This window comes from Xiphophorus maculatus, chromosome 10 (assembly GCF_002775205.1).
Source record: "Xiphophorus maculatus strain JP 163 A chromosome 10, X_maculatus-5.0-male, whole genome shotgun sequence".
Lineage (NCBI taxonomy): Eukaryota > Metazoa > Chordata > Actinopteri > Cyprinodontiformes > Poeciliidae > Xiphophorus > Xiphophorus maculatus.
The window spans coordinates 17786493-17807389 of NC_036452.1; the positions used below are offsets into that span (position 1 = coordinate 17786493).

Consider the following 20897-nt stretch of genomic DNA (forward strand, 5'->3'; position numbering starts at 1 on the left):
TGATCCCTGGCAGCGAAAAATAACAACAACAAAAAAAAGATCAAAAACAATAATGTTCTGTGTGAGATCATGGAATATTTCCTCATTGTGTAAACGTCTGTTCTCGGATGAATTCGCTGTCATGTCCTCAAATATCTCTGCAGCAGCTGCAGGAACATGCTGACAATTTGAACACAGAAGGTTGATATAAATAGAGAGAACGGACCAGGCTCACAGTTCTGCTCTAAACTGGACACATTCGGTCCAACACGTCTATTTTACTCTCTAAGGCTGTTCAGAGCAGATTTACGGGATGAATCAGACTATAAACGTAAACCGGGCTCTGTTTTTTTTTAAATTTATTATACCTCCTGTTTTTATTTCACATGGGGGGAGCGGGGGGGGGGTGTCAAATTGAAACACTTTAGAACAGATATATTTTTAACTTTTGCTAAAGTCTCATTAGTTTGAAAAATGGTGTTGTTCATTGTTTTGTGTGTGTGTTTTTTAAAATCATTTTTAAATTTGCACATGAACGCATCTCTCGAAACTTAAAAATGAAAGCTATCATCTCATCTGTTTTTCTGAACTTTCTTAGAGCAGTTTACAGTAACATCCATCCTTTCTGGCCACGGCTTATTCCTGCAAAATAAATAAATAAATACAAATATTTGGTTGATTTAAGATGAACATTTAGGTATTTTTTTTCTCCATCTGTACATAGAAACTTTAACTGAAGCAGCAGCACAGGCGAGGAGTAGCAGTAGGAGGACAGGTGACGAAAAGGAGCGGAGGCAGCCCAACTTTCCTCCTCCTCCTCCTCCTCCTCCTCCTCCTCCTCCTCCTCCTCCTCCTCCTCCTCCTCCTCCTCTCTCTCTCTCTCTTTCCACCTCGACCTCCACTTAAGCTCCAACTGTTTCGGATTAAACTATCCATACTGGAAGTGGATCAGCGCTCCGGACTCCTCCGGACTCGCGGCTTTGCAGCACCTGTTTCCCGGCGTTTGTCCTCTCACCTCCCTAAACATCCAACTTGAGGCTCTTGGCTTCCTGTCTCTTGTCTCCATGTGGTATTGGAACGCATCTTTTTCTTTTCTTTTTTGCATGTGTGTCGGGAATAAAGTGCGCGCTGCCGGATTCCAGCGCCTCCGTTTTCACTGGCGGACGTTTGGTTCCTTACTCTCCGCGTAAAATATTTCAGCGGACATAAACCCGGAGCAGCCCCTCCTGTGGGATTATCCTCGTCTCAGACTGATTGTAAACTTTGCTTGTGTTAGTTGTACGCTGGATTACTCCTCACGTCTTCAGTTTTTTTCTATTTCATTCATCGAGAGGAATCCTGCATCCAAATTTCCTTTTTTTTTTTTTAAATCATGCGGTTTGTTTTGATTGGATTTAATCAACGGGATGGGAAGCGTGACCCGCAGGAGTGTCTATTATTATTTAATCTGTTTTCCAGAGTTTTTCCTGTGTAAATCATTGTTCGTCACCTGATTCCACCCAACCTCAAACCTCACCACAAAAACAATTTAAGCCGCCGCCCCCCTAGATATCGGATTGTGGAACCAATCCACTTTTTGTTTGTTCCTCCTTCAAACGTTCTCAGATATGTAGGTACTAAATGAAATCCAAGGGAAACTTTGGGAGCTGCCTGAAGGCACCCAGGCAGAAAGCCTGCAGCAATTTCTACAATATCTGATAATTAAATGGATTTGGACCAAGAGCAAACACAGGTACCCTGACAAGCAAAAAAGAAAAACAAAATGTTATTAAAGACTTTTAAAAAGATGTAGCTGGTGTAAAGGGTAAAGAACGCTGGAGTTCGAAAGGTTTTAAGCCAAAAGAAACATTTGGAAAGTTCCTGAAAGTCCTCTGTCCTCTGGATGTTCCTGGGAAAATCTGGAAGAGATTTTTACACCGAGAAGTTTCCGCACAACAACTGAATCCTAAAACTCAGGGAGAGCCACAACAAGTCCGGGCAGGGCAACGACTTAAAGCGAAACGAGGAACCCAAAGATTTCTCCCAGGAACCCGGAGATCCCAAAGTGGTCAGGCTGCGGCGGACGCTGCGACTCGGACCCGACGTCCTGTCGGGACCAGCTGAAGGAACCCATGGGAACGCTGCGGGACCTGCAGTACGCTCTGCAGGAGAAGATCGAGGAGCTGCGGCAGCGCGACGCCCTGATCGACGAGCTGGAGCTGGAGCTGGACCAGAAAGACGAGCTGATCCAGAGGCTGCAGAACGAGCTGGACAAGTACCGCTCGGTGATCCGGCCCGCCACGGCCCAGCAGGTCCAGGCCCAGCAGAAGAACCTGGTGCTGCAGCCGGACCAGCACCGCAGCAAGAGGCAGGCCATCTCCGCCGAACCCACGGCCTTCGACATCAGCGAGCTGTGCCACGTCACGCTGCCGTTCTACCCCAAGAGCCCACAGTAGGTCCTTCACTTCCTCCTGCAGGTTCCGACGCGGTGGGGGAACTTCCTGTTTGCACGTGGGCTGTAGCAGAGGGTTAGAATCGTCAGACTGAACAGAACCTCCTTCAACAGCTCCAGAAAAGCTCGTAGAACTCGTTCTGTCCTATCAGCTGGGTTTAAGCTTCTGTCGAACTTGTAGAAAGCTCTGCATGCCACCGGAAGTTACCAGAACGTTCTGCAGTACACTGAAGAAGTACCAAATCTTTCTTGATGCACTTAAAATAAGGCAAAAACTAACTTACAAGCAACTTTTCTGCTCGTTTTTGTAGCTTGTTTTTAGTGAATAATTACTTCTTATTTATTGATAAATAAAGTTATTAGTTGCACAGGTAGACGTTTGGTCTTATAACATGACAAGTTCCCTATGTTATAAGTGAAACAAGCTGCCAGTGGAATTAGTACTTTTCAGAAATTATTGACTGAAAACAAGCTCGTATCTTGCCGAAAAGTTACTTGTAAGTTAGTTTAGTCTTATTACAATTGCACTAAGATATTTTGCACTAAAAACTAGACCAAACTTTGTAAGATTTTGTGCTTCTGCGGTGTATACCGGAAGTGTAAATCTTGGCGTAAACACGGGGAGTTTTTAAAAAAAAAAAAGTTTTTATCTCAGCTAGTTTTAAGCCTGAGTTGAACACGCTGGATTTCATAAGACCAGAGGATAGACTCTCCCACTGAACATCGTTTTTTTTTTCTTTTCTTTTTCAAACAGTTCTGTTCTCTCGGCTGGTCTTGCACACCGGTGACAGGCGGCTCTGCGCTTTCAGCGAGTTTCAAAGCTGGTTTATGTCAGACCGTCCAAGGACGGGGTTCAACAGTTTCGCCGTCAAAATAAAAAACCTAATCGGCCATATCACCTAAGTGAAGAACAGGCTTTCGGTGCGTGTCAGTCTGGCTCAAACGAGTGACTCTTGAGGGTCTTTTGTTACCGGCTGAAATCTTTGCGATCAGTTGTGAGGCCTGCAGCTGCAGCTGCTCGTTAGCGACAGGAACGAGCTCTAATGGATCTGCTCTGTTCTGCGTTAATGGAGCTTTTCAGCTCTGTTTCGGGGGCCGAGCTCTGATCAACATCGGATAACGCAACGACTCGAGCAGGCGGCCAAAAAACAACAACAACAAAAAAACACCACTCAGTCAAACTGCGGTCGTCGTTGCTTTTAATGCGCCGCACGGTGCCGACCGAGGTCAGGGCCCCGGACTGAAGGGCCTTCAGAGATGTGTCTGTTAAGACAGCTGCTCCCTGTGCAGCTCGGGGTTTCAAAAAACGGTCAGATCATTATCCGACTTGAGTATTCTCCTCACACACCTGTGCTCTGACGCGTTTCCTGTTCAGCATCCCGTCGTCTAGGTTTCAGACACGCAAAGATCTTGCGAGTTGTTCCTCACGCTCCGAACTCGTGCCCTCACTCAGATAATTATCTTTTAGCTTTTCTCCTGAAAATATGAGCCGGTTTTGTTTTGCGTAAAAAAAAAAAAAAGAATAATACAAAATAAATAAATAAATAATAAGAGGATGCACTGATGATGTTCTGGGGGAAATCTGAGAGAGTTCGATGTAAGAACTTGTGGATTTAAAGCGAGGCAGAGGAAATGGCAAAACCCCAGCGACGGTAAACGATGAGGATTCTGTTTTCCTCAGTTGCCTTTGAGGTCTAGTTCTCCATATTTCATATTCATATTTTGTTTGTCAAGCCCAGGCAACTACACACACATACACAAAAGGAGAGAAACACGTGCCGTGGTTTATTCATGGACAAACTTTCAAATCTAACAGGAAATAAAGGAATTTGACCTGCATCCCCATTCATCCAACAAAAATGTTAGCCTCTAGCATTGATTTGAAATTCAAAGAGCATCCAACATGCTTCTGATTGACGCATTTACAAACCAAAATTGTTTGGAGTACTTAAATTTGACGAATCGAATAAATAGAAAAAATTAAAATCCATCTAATTAAATTTGTTTTTACTGATTTGTAAAAGGGAACAGACAGTGTAATCTGGTGGTTACTTTTTTAAAAATCATTTTGGTCAAATTAGCTGTGTAGAATGTGAGCTTCATGGACTCTCCCGATCCGATACTGATATCACTAATCAGTTTGATATCAGTAAAAAAAAAAGTATGGGATTATAACGGCCTGCATCAAAACAATTGGTTAATAATAACAGTCAGTTGTTCTCACACGTATTGGTTGTTGACTGTTGTTCTGTTGGAGTGATGTCACTTGATCAAGCCTTTTCTAACCTTCCACACTACAAACTAACTAATAAAAGCATGCATAGCTTGTGCGATGCGATGATATCGCATCGGGTCAATGTCGGTATCGGCTGCTCCTCAAAGCTGGAATATCGGTATCGGATCGAAAATGCAAAAGTTGTATCGGGATACAACTGACTTCTTCCTGTGTTTTTAGTTTTCTAGTTGCATGCTAAAGGTCCTGGAACTGAAATTCCATATTTTGAACAGCATTGTGCCTGTTCCTCTGCTGCAGATTGTGGATGACCAGGAGGCTCTGCAGGGTTGGACCCTCGGGTGCTTTGCTTTGCAATAATATGAAATTCCTGACACTTCAGGTATCCAAAAAAGAAAAAAAAAAAGAGAAATTGAAATGATTTTCTGCTTCTTTCTTATTAGTATTTTTCTCAGATCTCAGAGGCTTTTATGAGCTCCTGGTTATCGTCCATGCTTCCCAATCAGGCTTCAGGATGGCTAACAGACGGCTACGACAAGCCAAGAAGGAGCGAACAGTGGCCGAGCCTCAGCTCCTACTCATCAGCTCCGAAATTAAGTTTGAGCTGCAGTTGTAGCTCCGCCCTCCATGATATCCAGGAGGTTTTGATGTTTCCATCAACCAGAACGCCGCTGATACATCTATATATAACTGGCCGCACGATGCAGCAGCGCTCAGTGTTTGGAGTCTCTGCATGTAGTGGAGCTGCACAATATCCTGAACTATAATTTGTGCAACGTTGCAGTCAGAAAGGAGAGCTTGGATGCATTATTTAATAGAATATAACATTTCTGGGGCAATGCATTTTAGCTCTGTCTGATAATGATATTACTTCCCCACTTGGTAGGACTCTCACTGCTTTTAATGAACAGAACAGAATAGAGTAAGATAGAAATTCTAGATAGAAATTCACAAAAGGTAATCATTTAGGCAAAACAAGGCATATTTACGACGTAAGAAAAGAAATTGTGGCGTTATTAAAATAGTTTAGTCAGATTTAAAGAAATATGCAACAGTGTATGATCATAAAAAGAAACATACAACATGTATATGTGGTTTCTGTGCATAAGGAAACGTGTGTGTGTGTGTGTGTGTGTGTGATTGTTCTTGACGGTCTTGTCTCTGTCAGGTGGCTTAAACGGGATCGTGATTAGGATGATCTGCTGGGATCCCTGAGGGTCCCGTTAATTTGTCAGCGTCTCCGGCTCTTTGGTGGTAAGTTCTGCCGCTTACCAGCCGCTTCGACTCTCTGCAGACTGCTGAATGGCGTGCTTTTCTGTCTGCGGCGGCGAGAACAACCAAGCGCGTTGGTTTTCATCTTCCCACACACGGAGGCAGATGACAGGGTTTGTTTCCCATCTCCTCTCCGAGTCTGCAACCCGCCCGCATGTGTCTGTGTGTTATATGAAAATATAAAGTAATGGAGAAGAGAGAGTGTGTGTGTGTGTGTGTGTGTCAGTGTGGGCTGTGGACTCCCACCAGCTCTCCTGGTGTCTACAGACAAGTTAATGATCCACTGAAACTGTTCCCTGATTCGCTGCTGACAGAGTTTGAAGCGATCCACCAGAGTTTGCAATGATCACCAGCTGCAGAGTGACATTGGAATCAGACGGTTTGCAGTTCCTGCTGCTAGACCTTATGGTGGGTCTTTGTTAATAGCTACTGTGGTTCTCACAGCCGCAGAAACTCCTTCCAGATACAAAGAAAGACACTTGTTTCCATTTTTAAACGCGTTGCTGTCATGCGACTCCTACTGAGAGAAACTAAACAGAAAGAAATCCAACTTCTGTTCTGTGCACAAAAAGGAACAAAACCCATCAAGTAGAACATTGTGAAAAAGTCAAAGAGTCAGTGAATTTGGTCTTTTTTAAAAAAAAAAATCAGCTGTTCAGTCCAGGTTCGGTCCACAGGACATCTCAGGGTTTTTTTTTTTAAATTTTTTATAATGAAATAAAGTCATCTTGAACCCATCATCTCCTGCAGAACGCTAAAGTTATTAAAGGAGAACTATAACAGGCTCCCACATTTGATCATAAGGCGTCTTTTAGGTGTTTGAGTTAAAAAGCCACAAACTTCATGGTGCGGTTTTGATTCCCATAATGCTCTCTGTTTGATAGATTAAGAGCTTCTTTGTTATGGAAAACAAACACAATCTTTGATTCCTTCCAGAGAGCAGTGCACAGAGATCTTAGACACTTTCGTTTCATTAATCGAATATTTGTTCTTGTTTATTTTGTTCAGTCATATGCAGCACAGGCAGAACTCATCTAAGAACAAACAGCCAACAGTGTGAAACATTTCAGATTCATAAGCATTGACAAACCTTAATACAACTTAAAAATTATATATATACATCTCTTGAATGTTTGCCATGAATTCAAAGGTCTTTTTTTTTTTTATGAATTATTGAGAATATAATCCATAAACTACATTATATGTTGTCATGTTTCTGAAAAAAATCTTTATGGTTTATCACATTCCCATTGCAATTGGTTTTCATGCCAGATTAAGCCGTTTTATTTATTTTAGTTTATTTTTTTATGAAATCAGTGATCGGCTGATAGAAACTGACTGCAGTTACACAACATTAGAGAACAAAGCACGTGAAATTGCGACAATGATGAAGATAATGTGAGCCAGCAGAGTTTAAATGCAATGTTATCCCCTTGCATTTCATCAGCAAAATTGTACCTATTCAAATTAGGATGGTGATCAGAACGCCTGCATGTTTTCTGGCTAAAAGGCGATTTAAATAGTTGAATGCAAAACCTGCGTAAAACGTCCCCATGGCAGGCATGAGTCCATCCATGTTTGGTATAAAACGCCTCTCTATCATTTATGAGAACATAACGGTTAAGACTGCAAAAGAGCGAGACGCCAACGGCTCCAAATAACCGGCAGCAGTTCAGCCGCTGTAATGTTTACAAGAGTTTGGTGCTGCAGAAGCTTTCGGGTCGAGAGTTTGTGTTTCACTCGCCAGAAATAATAATAATAAAAAAATTCAAAATGACTGCAGAGGCTCATATATATCCTGCAAGAGCAAAACGCCGGCGTGTCTGTGTGTTGTCTGACAGGTTTTGTGCAGTTGGTCACCAATTTTTAAGTGGGCATGTTTGCTACGCGAACAAACGCTGCAGTGGGACGTCTGTGAAGACCTCGCAGGAGTTCTGCTCTTGAGCTCTCGTGAATTATGAAACGCCTCAGCCCAAGAAAAGAGAAAAACTTTTGTCTTGTTCTTTGCTTCCTCGAGTAAAATAACATCGAGTGCATTTTGGCCTTTGTTGGATCCGACCTTGACATCGGCGGAGCTTTTTCTGAGGCCTTGCATGTCAACTCGTAGATCCTTCAAAGATAAAAAGCCTGAAAGCCTTTTTTTCCCCCCCTTTGAAAGCCAGATTTATGCTTCATGTTGAACCAGTCTGTGTGAGTTTCAGTAGCTTTCTAAACTTTTTTATTTCGTCTTTTGTCAACGCTTCCCGTTCAGCAGCAAAATATAAATATTTGTAATTTTCACCCCCGTCTTAAAATATTCATTAGCAATATCAAATTCTAAAACTGACTGCCTACAAAATAAACCAAAAAAATATATTGAAAAAAAAAAGTAAATATGTACTACAGCCAATGGTGCTGTAAGGCAAGCTCAAATACTTTTTATTTGTCTCTGGAAAAAGGGTAAACATAAAAAAAGTAATTTTCTTTACTTGTTAAAAAGAAATATATATATATATATATTTTTTATTATTATTATTTTTTTTACTGCAAGTCACATTTTCTACATAAAATCACATTTGTCTGTTATTTTCTCTTATAAAGTAACACAAATATATGTATATATATATATATATATATATATATATATATATATATATATATATATATATATATATATATATATATATATATATATATATATTTTTTTTTTTTTTTTTTTTTTTTTAACAGTATTCAAAATCTTTCCTAATTTTGCACCATAAACTGAGAGTACACGTCTGCTTTAACATGGCTGTGAGTTTTTCTTTTTGCATTTTTCTCTTTCTTCTATAGCCAACGTCCCCTGATGCTGATATTTGAAGCTTCTTCTCATTGATTGGCAATAATGTAAATATTTTTTAAAAATTCTAACACATATGAATCAAACAGACTGCCTGTCAGATTCTTGAAACTTTTACGCAGTAAAACTCACCCTAGTCTTCCAGTTCAGCTTCTTCTGTTGACCTGATGCCGATAAAAAGTCTAGAAATGTGATCTAACGAATGTAAGTCTGACGTTTTCACTTATTTTGAGATGTTATTGGTGTTTCTGCCTCTGATTGCAGATGGTAATGAGCTAATGACCCCCTGCTTCCCTGTTAAACACTCTGTATTAGTCGACCATGTTTTACAAAATCATCTCTGTTCAGATTTATTTTCTTTGCGCTTTGAGTTCCCTTTTCATTTTCAGCAGAATTATTTTGAGTTGCTCATTTTTTTTATTTGTCTCTCTTTAATTATTTCCACTCTCTTAATTCTCTTTTCCTAATTTTTTCCCTCTCACCCATCTGTTGTTTTGTTCCTCCGGTTTCTATTCTTTCACACTCATCACCTTCTTCTCCCTCCATCATTTTCATTTGTCCTTACACCTTCCCCCTCCCTCTGTGGCCAACGCAGTAACGACGTAAGGGTGAGCGCTTCGTCACCACCTTCCATCCAGATCTCTCTGATTTCCCTCCCGAGTCCGGTTCTGTTCATGTGCAGAAACAGAAGCGGGGCTGCAATATTTCCCTGTCGCCGAAATAACACCCAGCTCCGGCTCATCTCCGAGAGCTCGTTTCCTCTGCAGATGAATTAAAATGGAACTTATCAAGCATCTCCACCCCCTCAACCCCCCACGGTAACGACAAAGTGATATCGCTCAACGTTTCCTCCTGCACCGCCTCGGTTCAGAAAAATATTTTAGCTGCAAACCTCGATCGGGGATGAAATGTTTCTCGACTGTATTTGTTTGGTCTGCTGATTGAATTCGGGAGGCAACGCCATAACTTCTCCTGTTGGAAGTTTCTAAAGAGAATCTGTCAGAAAATCTGTAACTTTGGTCCCGATTTACTCGCTTATTCATATGTAGGTCTAATGAAACTTGGAGGATGATTTATTTTCACGTCCAACTGATGTGTTTCGTGTTCTGCTTTAACAAAAACTAAACAGATCACAAAGTAAACTGATCCATCATGAACTTGGGATTTCATGCAGCCATCAGCATGCTGCTTGTAGCAGAACCGTGCTACAAGCTCCACAAATAAGTCACCGCAACTCTTTGGGCAACGCAGTTGCCTCCACCATCACTTGCCACAACCAACAGGATTGCACCACATGGCTGTCATCAAACGCTGTGTCATGCTTCACTCGCTAATCACTCATTTTCAGTTTTACTAATTAATTATTCCACCCTTTATTTTTTACCAGCTAGGCTGACTGAGAACAGATTCCCATTTTCAACAGCGGTCTGTCCTGGAAACATAAAAACATGACGCCACAGAATATCGTACAGCAGAAACAGAACGAATGTCGTAAAACAAACAAGCAAACCAAAATAACACAACTGCCTACATGTACTGTATCCACGCGACAAGTCAACTGTTTGAAAAGCAGGAACATGGATCACATACTTCATGGATTTTACTGAGTTTATAAAGTTGTTACTGAAGTTAACAAGCTGTAGTGTTTCTTTTTTTTTACAAGTTGTTCCAATCATTCGATGCAGCAAAATGAAACGAGCGTCGGCGGGCCTAACAAACCATACAAGCTCTTGTGACGATCATAGTGATGAATTTATCAGAGTGTAAAACGAGTGTTGTTGGAAATGTTGTTGATTGAGCGAGGAAAAGGAAGATATATGGAAGATATGGCCTCCAAACATGGGTCGCTCTATCCCCCACGCCACCACGGCACGCCCCATGCCAGTGATAGTTTTATAGATGAACGTGCATCAATTTATTAATCTGCACGAATGGAGTGGTGGTCAGTTTACAAGTGAGTACACTGGATCATAAGGTTATTGTTCAAATCACAAAACTGTCTGATGAGGATGAAACAACAGGACGTAAGTGAGTGAGGTTCAACATATTTGCGCCTTCACCTGAATCCCAGGATGTTGCTGGTGAGCTAGTGAAAATGCTGGTGGTGAAAGGCTGAAAGAGATGGTAGAGGTGCAGAAACCTCCAATACAAAAAAAAAAAGGAAAACAGAAAAACTCTTAAGATGCTTTCATCCTGAGGGATGTTCCTGATGTTCTCCAGCCTTGTTCCAACAAACCAAGGAGAACTCAGTCTTTTATTTACACTTTGCATCCAGTGTTACAGGCGAATTTGATTGGGCATCATATGGTTTGATGTTGATGCCAACCAGTTTTGCCAAAAATAAAAAATAAAACAAAAATAAATAAATACTGATTTTAGGGTTCTGCACTAAAACAATTCTAATATTGTACATTTATTTTAGCTTCCTGATGCTTAAATTTACATTTCACAACCAAACAAAAAGGAAAAAAAAACCTATTTCTCCCGCCTTTAGTAATCCAATAATGCTCCTTTTCACTGGAATCAAATTTTTTTAACGCTCTGTGAGTCTGACTGAACTGTAGGTGTTTTCGGATTAAATCCTGAGTGGGCTACTTAAATTTTAGAAGATTTTTTTTATAATTTTTTTTTTTCTGGAAATCATTCAGCAGCTGCCAGCCAGTGATGATCTATGGAGCATTCACCATCTGCCTTCCACTCGCTTTGTCTCTTTCAGTCCATTTCAATAAAACTGAGCCCTCCACTCTCGACAGGAAGGAAAACCTTTGGCTCTGCTGACTGAGAGAGACATCCTTCTCCTCCTCTTTAGTTTCTGTATGACGATGACGACGATGGCTCAGCTGCTTGGTATTATTTGCATCTAGAGGGTAGAGCTGCTCATACAGGCAACCAAGTAACAGTACAGAGTTTATAGGAGAAGGAAAAGAAGATGAAGAAGAAGAAGGCAGGCAGGTGAAAATAAATTGCTTTACAAAACATAAAGACAGCCAAAAACCTACAAGAAAACAGAGTCCAGCCAAAAATTCGAAACCAGACATCCTGGGAGGAGACAATAAAACAACAACAATAAAGCAACTATGGAGCCATTAAGACAAGAAATGATGACACTGTTTAAGTGCCTCTGCTGGGAGGCAGTAAAGAACATATCATGTACTGGGGACTACCTGGAGCCTCAGGCAGGATGTGAGTTAGGGGCCCCTCTTCCTGTTAAGAACATCAGAGCCACTAATCAGTACAGATGTGGTAGAATCTGGTAGAGGGGTCCCAGTTCAATAGACTAAGATAACAAAACAAAACAATCACTGATAATTGGTTAATTATCATTGATAGGTATTTCGGTACAAACAGAGCTGAAACACAAAGATTAAACTCGTAGCCTCACACTGTAGCCATGGTAACGCAACAATCGAACTATGAAGGCGACTCTTTGCACTTTTACAAAGTAAACGTGGCAATTTAAACTTGGATGGAAATGTCAAGCAATTTAATTCATCTCTGCTCAAGCAGTTAAGTCAAACATGAGTGGCGTTCTCGTTCTTGATAAACAAATGTCTGGGGCCGGAGGGTCAGCTTTTTACTTCGTTTTGTCTTGGACGAGCTTTGTTGTCATTTCATTCCTCCGTGGAACAAGGAGACCACTGACACAACATTAAATATGTCCATTTTGAAAAGTAGAGAAATAAAACAGAAACATAAAGCCCTCCCGGAAAGTGCAGAAACAAAATGTAAAAAAAAAAAATTCTTACCTGTTTTTCTGATCCAGAATTCTTATTATAGGCCTATAGGTCGTTTTTTTTAGTTAGATTTTATATTATAATTTACCTGATAGGCTACATAAGGGCTCTGTCTTTGAATGTCTTTTAAATATTGGTGTCCTTTTCAAAATTCTTTGGTGATTTTCTTTGTAAAATAGCAGGTGAAAGACTTTTTACCGTGTTTTTTCTTTTTTAGAGCGGCAGTATTTTGATTTTGGGTGGTTTCACAAGATACCAGTGTGATCGATTCACTGCACAAAGCCTTATTGTGTTTTGAATTCCAGTCAGAATCTTCTCCTGTGTAAACAGAAGTTGTGCAGATTGGGATAAAGTCACCGATGAAGTCTTGCGCAGTCAGACTTGTGTTTAAAGCATGGCGCACTTGGCATATACTGTACCTCAGGGTGAAAAGCATTCCGGGCATTTTTTAATACCAGAACTCAATCAAAAAACAAGAAAGAATGAGTCATGATTTCGAGATGAAGAGTGTCTTTCAATTTACAACAGTAAGAGGAGCAGGTTAGGGACAGCGCCTCACAGCTTTGCAATGTGACTTTAGGTGTTTTTGTGTGGGCCTTAATGTTCAATTATTCCGCATTTGTCCAAATCTAAAAGCTGCATTTCGCAAAGTTAAGGCATTATTCCGATACAGACGTCCTCATCAAACACAAGACTTAACGTCGCCGTTGGTCCTAATTGTCGCATCATGTTGAACCTGGTACGCAGGTTCCGCTTTATATCTTATATCTGTCTGCACGTTGGACAATAAAAACCTCCAGGTCAAGCGTGCTCCTGTATTCACAGTTAATGAACCAAACACCAAACATCTGAAACGTTTCGCAACTCCTTCTCTGTCCAACGTTTTGTGAAACGCGTTGCAGACACGGCCGGGTTCTTGCGATCCCTTTTTATCTGCAGTGAAACGCGAGCGGGTTCCATTCGGCGACGTCCGTTTCTTCTGCGCTTCGCGACTCAGGTCGCGTCCCAGAATCTGGAGCATCTCCTGACAGCCGGGGAGATTCTCATCAGCTTGGGTCTCGATAATTCCTCCTTCGCCCGGAGGCGCCGCACCGTTCGTGAGATCAATCTGAGCCGGGGGACGTTTCGAGTGAATCGGCTGTCTGTTCTACACCACCCGGCTGCCATCGATCAGGGCGCGCGGGTTTCAGTGTTTGCGAGCTCGGAGATGACAAACGATCAGACCTGCAGAAAATAATCCTCAGCTGTTTGATAAAAGGCGCCGCAGATGCTCACGCTGTCAGACAGAAGCGTGAAGATAACTGCAGACAGGAGAGTTAATTAAACACCGAGCGCTTCAGAGGAAGGTTCCTCTGGAGCTTCAGCTTCGACAGAATAGAGTAGGAGCACAATCTCGAGTGTCTCGGAGGACGTGCCGATGTTTTATAACAAAATTCCAAATGTTGCCAGGTCGTATTTACAAAAAAGTTAATTTAACATTTTTAGAGAAATGGTCTGGAGTTATTTAGTTGTGGAAATATGGAGAATTTAGGATTCTGCAGTCGGACTGAAGATCAAAATTTCTGAGTCCTGACTTCCTGACATGAACTTGTCCCATTTCAGTGTGTTTTTCAGTTTCTTTTTAGGTATTGTACTACATTTTTAAATTTTATGGGTCAATCAAAGAACTTTAGACACTTTTTAAATTTATTTAACCTTTATTTTACTTGGGTAAAATCCCATTAAGAAAAAAAAAACAACAACAACTTGTTTTTCAAGAGAGTCCTGGCCAAGAGGCAGCAACAGATAGAACACAAAAAGTTACGCAGTTTAAAGAAAATGAGAAGCTATGAGAAGCAGGGAAACGTCAGTCTATCCGCCTCAAATAGACTGATTTGAGGCTGATAGTAATGAAGTAATCCAAAGCTTTTACTTTGGATTAATTCAGTCGATTTCAAAGTTTCCTGAAGTAAGCTCCAGGATAACGGAGCCGCAGACTGAACAGAAGCTTCTGTGCAGGAACAGAAAGAAACAAAAGTTGACTTATAGAATTAGTGCCAGCACTGAAAGATTAGATACGGGCCTAATATTTGTTAAAACGGTTGGTTGGTTGGTTGGTTGGATGAGTGAATGGATGGATTGATTGACTTTATCCTGTCGATTTCTTGTAGATATTTTAGTAAAGGTTTTTTTTCCCCCCTCCTCTTCTTTTCAGGTCAAAGGAGCTGATAAAGGAGGCCATCTTGGACAATGACTTCATGAAGAACCTGGAGCTCTCTCAGATCCAGGAGATTGTGGACTGCATGTACCCGGTGGATTATGGGAAGGATGCCTGTATCATAAAGGAAGGAGATGTAGGCTCAGTGGTGTTCGTCATGGAAGGTGAGAGGAAGAACACAGGCTGGAACTGGTTCCGAGATGGGAATCAGTCTAAAAGAGATGGATTTTATAGACAAGAACAGAAGGCTTTAGAATTTTATATCTGTTTCTTCCAAATGGTTCAATTTGAATATATTTCTTGTATTTCTCTCCGTACATATTAGTGTTTCATTGTTCCATTTCGTTTCTCCTTTGTACCACCGTCTATCTGTACCTTCTTTGTATCCCAATGTGTCTCTACCTCCATCTGCCTTTGCTTACGTTCTGTCTTTACCTCCCTTGTGCCTCCTTCTGTTTCTACCTACTCCTGCCTGCATATCCTTTTGCGTTGAACCGCAAGTTTCAGCTCTTAGATAATAAAATCCAACACCTGCCAAGCGTCTTCCGTATTTCTTAGCTCAGTGTGTCGCTTTAATCCAGATCACTCTCTAATACGTCTCGGACAGCTTCATCTGGGATGTGAAACACGATAAATTTGATGCTTGACATGAAAACTCGCGACCCACAGGAGACCCTACACAAAACACAACAGTTTGCATTATTCTCGCTGTCTGTGCTGTAGAGGGGCCGGAGGTTGAATGTGAAACAAGTTCGGAGAAGGTTCATTTAGTCTTCCTTCAGAGTTTTGGGACATGGGCAATATTCAGCAAAATTAATGAATCTGTGTGACCTGCAAAAGGCAAAGTAACCTTCTCTTTAATGAGCCTCTGGTTGAAGCAGGAAGTTTATCTCAAAGGTCGGTTTAATCCTCACTGCTGAACATTTGCTGCTGCTGGCTTTCTTTTGGCAACGCTGCGCGGTTACTAGTTCCTCTGTTGCCGTCATCCGCTTTGCACAACTTTGAAAATGGAAATGAGTTTCTTTGTTTATTATTATTATTGAGCTGCAGCTGGTGTCGGAAACAAGATATAATTATGTTTTATGTTTAGAAACTAGTCCCTTCTCTCTTTTGCCTGTTGATAGAGATGAAGAGTGAAACAAATGACTCGTTGTTCTCCTGCAGGGTGGCTGCGGATGCAACATGTGTCATCGTTTCCAGCTGAGACGATGCACAGCCAGTCAGTTTTGCCACAGACAGAAGATTTTTCTCTGTACCGAGAGACTTTTAGAAAACTGAGAACAACAGGGATGTAGCGGGAACGTCGTAACTCTGATTAATTCGTACGTAGCTCTAGAAATATACAACGCTATGGTGAGAAGTCCACTGTAAGTTCCTGCTGTCTGTGGGTAGAGCTGAACAATGGGTGCTGCCCTTTCTTCCGGTTAATATTTAGGAGGTGAAATGCTGTGTCCATGACAACAGACTTTATGAATTTGTGGTTTATCAGATAATGCCTTGCTTTGCTTGGCTGTTTGCTGCAGTTTTCATCTACAGGCGGATGCCGTGTTTGGACTCCAAACTCGGGTCAAACTCAGGAAAGTTGACCTGAAAAAGTGACGATAAGAAATTATTACATTTTTTTAATATCTTGAGGACAGCAGCTTGAATATTTCTGCTATTGTCTCTTATCATTTCTGCTATGCGGTTCTTTGCATCCCTTTGTGGGTGGACAGTATAGAGTTAGCACCTTTACATCCAGTCATCAGGACAAAAACTATACATCGCTACCTTGGCTTAAAAAATGATTTGAGCTAAATCTTCCTTCACCTCTGACATAGTATTCCTCCCCCTTACTCCTATGTTTTCAATAGGTGGGGTGTTTCAATGGTTTCCCTCTTCAGGGTGGCTGGACTCACTTAGGGACAAGATAGTTCGATCGGAGAGTGAAGCGAAAAAGGTTTGAAGCACTGAAGCACTTTTAAAAGGACAGACGAAAAAGTAAGGGATACGGAGTATGTTCACAAACATACTAAGAAATGGAAATACTCCTGCAGTTTGCACGTTTTTAATTTCAACGTAATTAAAAACTTTGATTACTTTTTGAACTAAAAAGTTTGTTATGTAGCTTCATGTAGCTTCATCATCCTTTGACCAAGCTCAATGTGTTGGCGTATTTTCAACAAATATTCCAAATAAGTTAACAAGAAAAATGCTGAGGAACTTTAACCACCCTTACACCCTTATAAATAAGTGTCTTTGAAGAATTTGCTACCAATTATACACCGTACAGTATATTTTGTTGGTAACAAGACAAGCATTTTTGGCACTAGGGTGAGGAGTAGGAGAATTAGATCTAGCCTCGTTATGATTCTGCACCATGTCGTCAGGACCCACAACCTTTGCGCCTGCCCCCTCGTGGGCAACATTTACAGAAAGCGGTCGAGGATAACAAACGACATCAGGGATCAGACGAGAAGATCGGTGGGAGAATGTACGGCCATCGCCAGAAAGAGAAGAGAGTAGAAAGCACTGATGCAATCGGCGTCCATCGTCCCCGACCCTCAACAATGAACATTCGACTAGACAAGACTATGATTCCTCTTGGTTTTGTAGTGTGCAGATTCACTGGGTCATATTCTTGAGTTGGAATCATACGGATTGTGTGATCTGTGTGGATCGGAGCAGTAGTAATTGCAGTTATTGGTTGTGACCTATCTTTATGACCAGTAGGTAAAGACCTAAAAAAAAAAAAAAGAGCAGCTGCAGTGAGGTCCCTCTCCAGCTCTGGATGGATTTTATTAACATGACATCTATATTAAACATCTGAGACGTATTGTGATAAAAGTGCAGTCTGCAAGATGAGCAGAAGCTTTTGCACATGTTGGTCTCCTTCCCCTCTGCTGGAGGATTAAGACGGGATGAGGACTGGGAGGGGCTCCGAGATCAAACCCGGAGCCTTTTCTCCGTTACTACGCTCAGCTCGTTTGTTGTATTTATAGCCGGATTTGAGGTCAGTGTTTTACATAAGAATCCTGTTCGGTAACGTGATCCTCCCACTGAAAACACGCCGTGATGCTGGTGTCGTACTGGATCTGCAGTCAGGAGACGTTTAAGATTCACATCTGGAGGAATGTGTGCTGTCGGCGTCTCGACAGAACGGCGAGGATCTCTTCAGAGGGAAGATACTGGTTGAACACATTCGGACTACAGGAGATTCCTGTTGAAACGTCCTCCCTCAGTCACACTTTGGGTATGTTCTGTTATGAAGATGCTGTGAGGATAAATTTAGCTCCACCTCCTCATTAGAGTCCACCTGACCTTTTCAGAGCAGCTAGAGGTCTGCTTGTGTCTTCAGGTCCTTTCAAACCTTTTGTGGCTCAGTGGCGCTGGACTACACTGAGACCCGACAACAATCCTCCAGATGGCCGGTCCCGTGTTGGTAGGCGGCAGCGCGCGGTGTGCAAAATAACCAATGACATTTATGTCCAAAAAAAAAAAAAAAAACCCAAAAGAAAAAAACCTGCTGGGTGAATAACACGCACGCCGAGTCTAAGAGCACATCCTCACAATGTGAGAGGCGTCTTTTTTGTCGGGTTTTATATTAGAGCCAGATTAGATAATTATCTAATCAATGTTAAAGGAACTGGTTTTAGAGAGGAGTCTGCTGTGGGCGGCTGGAGTTCAAACAGACAGATTTTTTTGAACGCGTTATATCTATGTGTGTGAGTAGCTTTGTGTGTCTATCTTCGTCAGGACTCGTGCTATTGTTTGACTCTGAAAACCTTTTTTTTTTTTCAGTGTTTGAACGAGTTTTAGATTCAAGGGTCGTCTTTACCCAGACCTCCTGATCATTTGAACTCCACCTCCACCTCCTGTGTTGCGTTTCAAACTAAATGTTAAAATCAAACGGATTTGCCTGAATAGACTCTGGGTAGGACGATGTACTAAAAGCACACTCTCACTACTTGACTGACAACATGTTATGAGAAAGGTCTAATCTTTTTTTTTTCTTTTTTTTTTTTACAACTTATTAGACTATTCAAAGAGATTGTCATATTGATCCATTTAAAAAAATTATAAATTACTACTACTACGTTGTCCATAAGAGTAATAATGTCAGACGGAAACAAAAATCTCTCTAGATGAAATTCTCACATGACGTCTTCATTCCTTTCTCTATCTACTTAACCAGAGAAGCTACATGAATAAAAACCTTTTTTCTTCCTTTTCTTTTTTTTTTTTTTAGATAAAAGTTGTCTCTTTAGATTAGGATGCAGAAATACAATTCTATGCATGCTTTATTTCCTCATTTGTCATCAAATGATGGTCGCTCATCCGTCGGCAGGGTTGGTTATATCCTGCAGGTCGGGAAAATTCCCAGACATCAGTCTGGAAGTTAAGCATTGTGACAGGAATATCTTGAATATTTCCCACTGCTTTGGCACTGAAGCAGTGACTTTCTATGGAGGACATTTTGATATTTTGCCAACAATGTATTTGACTTAAAATGACTTATTTGTAATATCGCTGTATTTGTATATTGCTTAGAGAGTTGGATCTATGGAAAATTTCAGAGCAGAAACAGTTGTTTGAATAACAACACATTTCGCATCAAACATGAAGTATAATGAACACCTCTGATGAAGTATCGATTCCCTTGGTACAGGCACAGCTGAGGGAGTCAGAATTTTACTACGACACCTAAACCCGACATATTAGTGGGTCAGCATCAACATTTAATAAATCTATTAAAGTAGTATTCCATATTATGAGGTTCATTGTGAACGCCTCCCAGCCCCTGATTCACTGACATAATGTCAATTGCTCTAGAAGAGGCTGGTGAAGCTACAAAAACAGAGAAAAACATTATCGCTGACGGACAGGTGTACCGCACGGCTGTGTACACGAACCACTTCTGTTCTCAAATGTATAAATGAACAAGGAGTGACGACCGGGAGGAAGACAATTGCACACGTAAGAGCCGGGAGAGCAACTAACACGTGAGAGTGGCCGGCACTATCCGGGATATTTACGGGAAAATAATGATACCTGAGCACGGCGGGAAAAGGGGGGTGAAAAACCGGCAGCTTCCCAGGCCAAAACGGGACAGGTGTGCGCTGATGAGAGTGAAAAGGTTCCAGCTGCAGGATTTATGCTCCTGGCTCTGTGTTTGCTTTGTGTTAAGCATGGTGAATTAATGTAGACTCTGCGCCCATCAGTGCCAAATGCTCTCTGTCACTGTGGATCCTTACAGACGTGCGTTTCAGGGGCAGGGGCGGAAGTTTAGGGAGGGCGAGGGGGCGCAGATGGCGGCTAAATATAAAGACTTCTGTCACAGGAAGAGGAAGTGATCCCCCCCCCCAAAAAAAACAGCACGAAAAAGACGAGGTTGGTAGTTTTTGTTGGGTGTGTGTGTGTGTGTGTGTGTATTTGTGTGTGAGTGTGTAAACATTTCAAACATGATCCTCATTATTTGTGGTTTGGCAGAAGAAACAGATGCAGCAGTTTTGTCTCATGATGACCCACAAATACACACACGCACACACACACGCACACACACACACACACACACACACACACACACACACACACACACACACACACACACACACACACACACACACACACACACACGCACACACACGGAGCTTTGTGGTGAATGCGGTTGCTTAGCAACATGTTGGCTAATCATATTTTACTATTGGAAATCTACAAATTTGGAATCAGTTATTTAAAACTAAAGCAAAAATAAATAAATCACACAGTGAGGCAGGGAGAGCGGCGAGAATGGACTGAAAGAAAACCAAATGCATTCAAAACAGTCAGAAAAAAAATGTTAGAAAATAATGTTTGAATGTATTTAAGTGTAAAAATGTCCTCCGTAGAAACATAAAAAAACTCAACTGTTAGGTGAAAGAAATGTTACAGTCTGAAAACGCAGATTCATCCACAGTTCATGTCAAATGATCCGCTCCTCGTTTTGTGTCACGACATGAGACACAAAAAAGAAAACGTTAGAAGACATGAAGGAATCTGTGACAGCTCAGCAAAGATGTGAGAAAAGTGGAGGAACAGATAACATCATGATAACGTCCAGGCTACTGTCTTTGAGCTGTGTGAGATCAGAGTAAGGCAGCTGATATTAAGTTTAAATAAGATCAGAATGTAATCAAAGTGACTCTCTGGCTTTTTAAAAAATATGTTCAGCGACTGTATTTCTGCAAAGGATGCAGCTAATCACATTTTTAAAA

General features: G+C 41.4%; 1 protein-coding gene across 1 annotated transcript in view; it reads left to right on the forward strand.

Moving 5' to 3' along the window:
• Positions 1–863: 863 nt before the first annotated feature.
• LOC102224587 (cGMP-dependent protein kinase 1) overlaps positions 864–20897 on the forward strand; it is a 45503-nt gene continuing 25469 nt past the window's right edge. The window contains exons 1-2 of the mRNA XM_005806712.2: positions 864–2410; positions 14662–14828. Of these exons, the coding sequence (XP_005806769.1) occupies positions 2091–2410; positions 14662–14828 (487 nt within the window). The 5' untranslated portion in view covers positions 864–2090. The remainder of the gene's footprint in view (positions 2411–14661; positions 14829–20897) is intronic.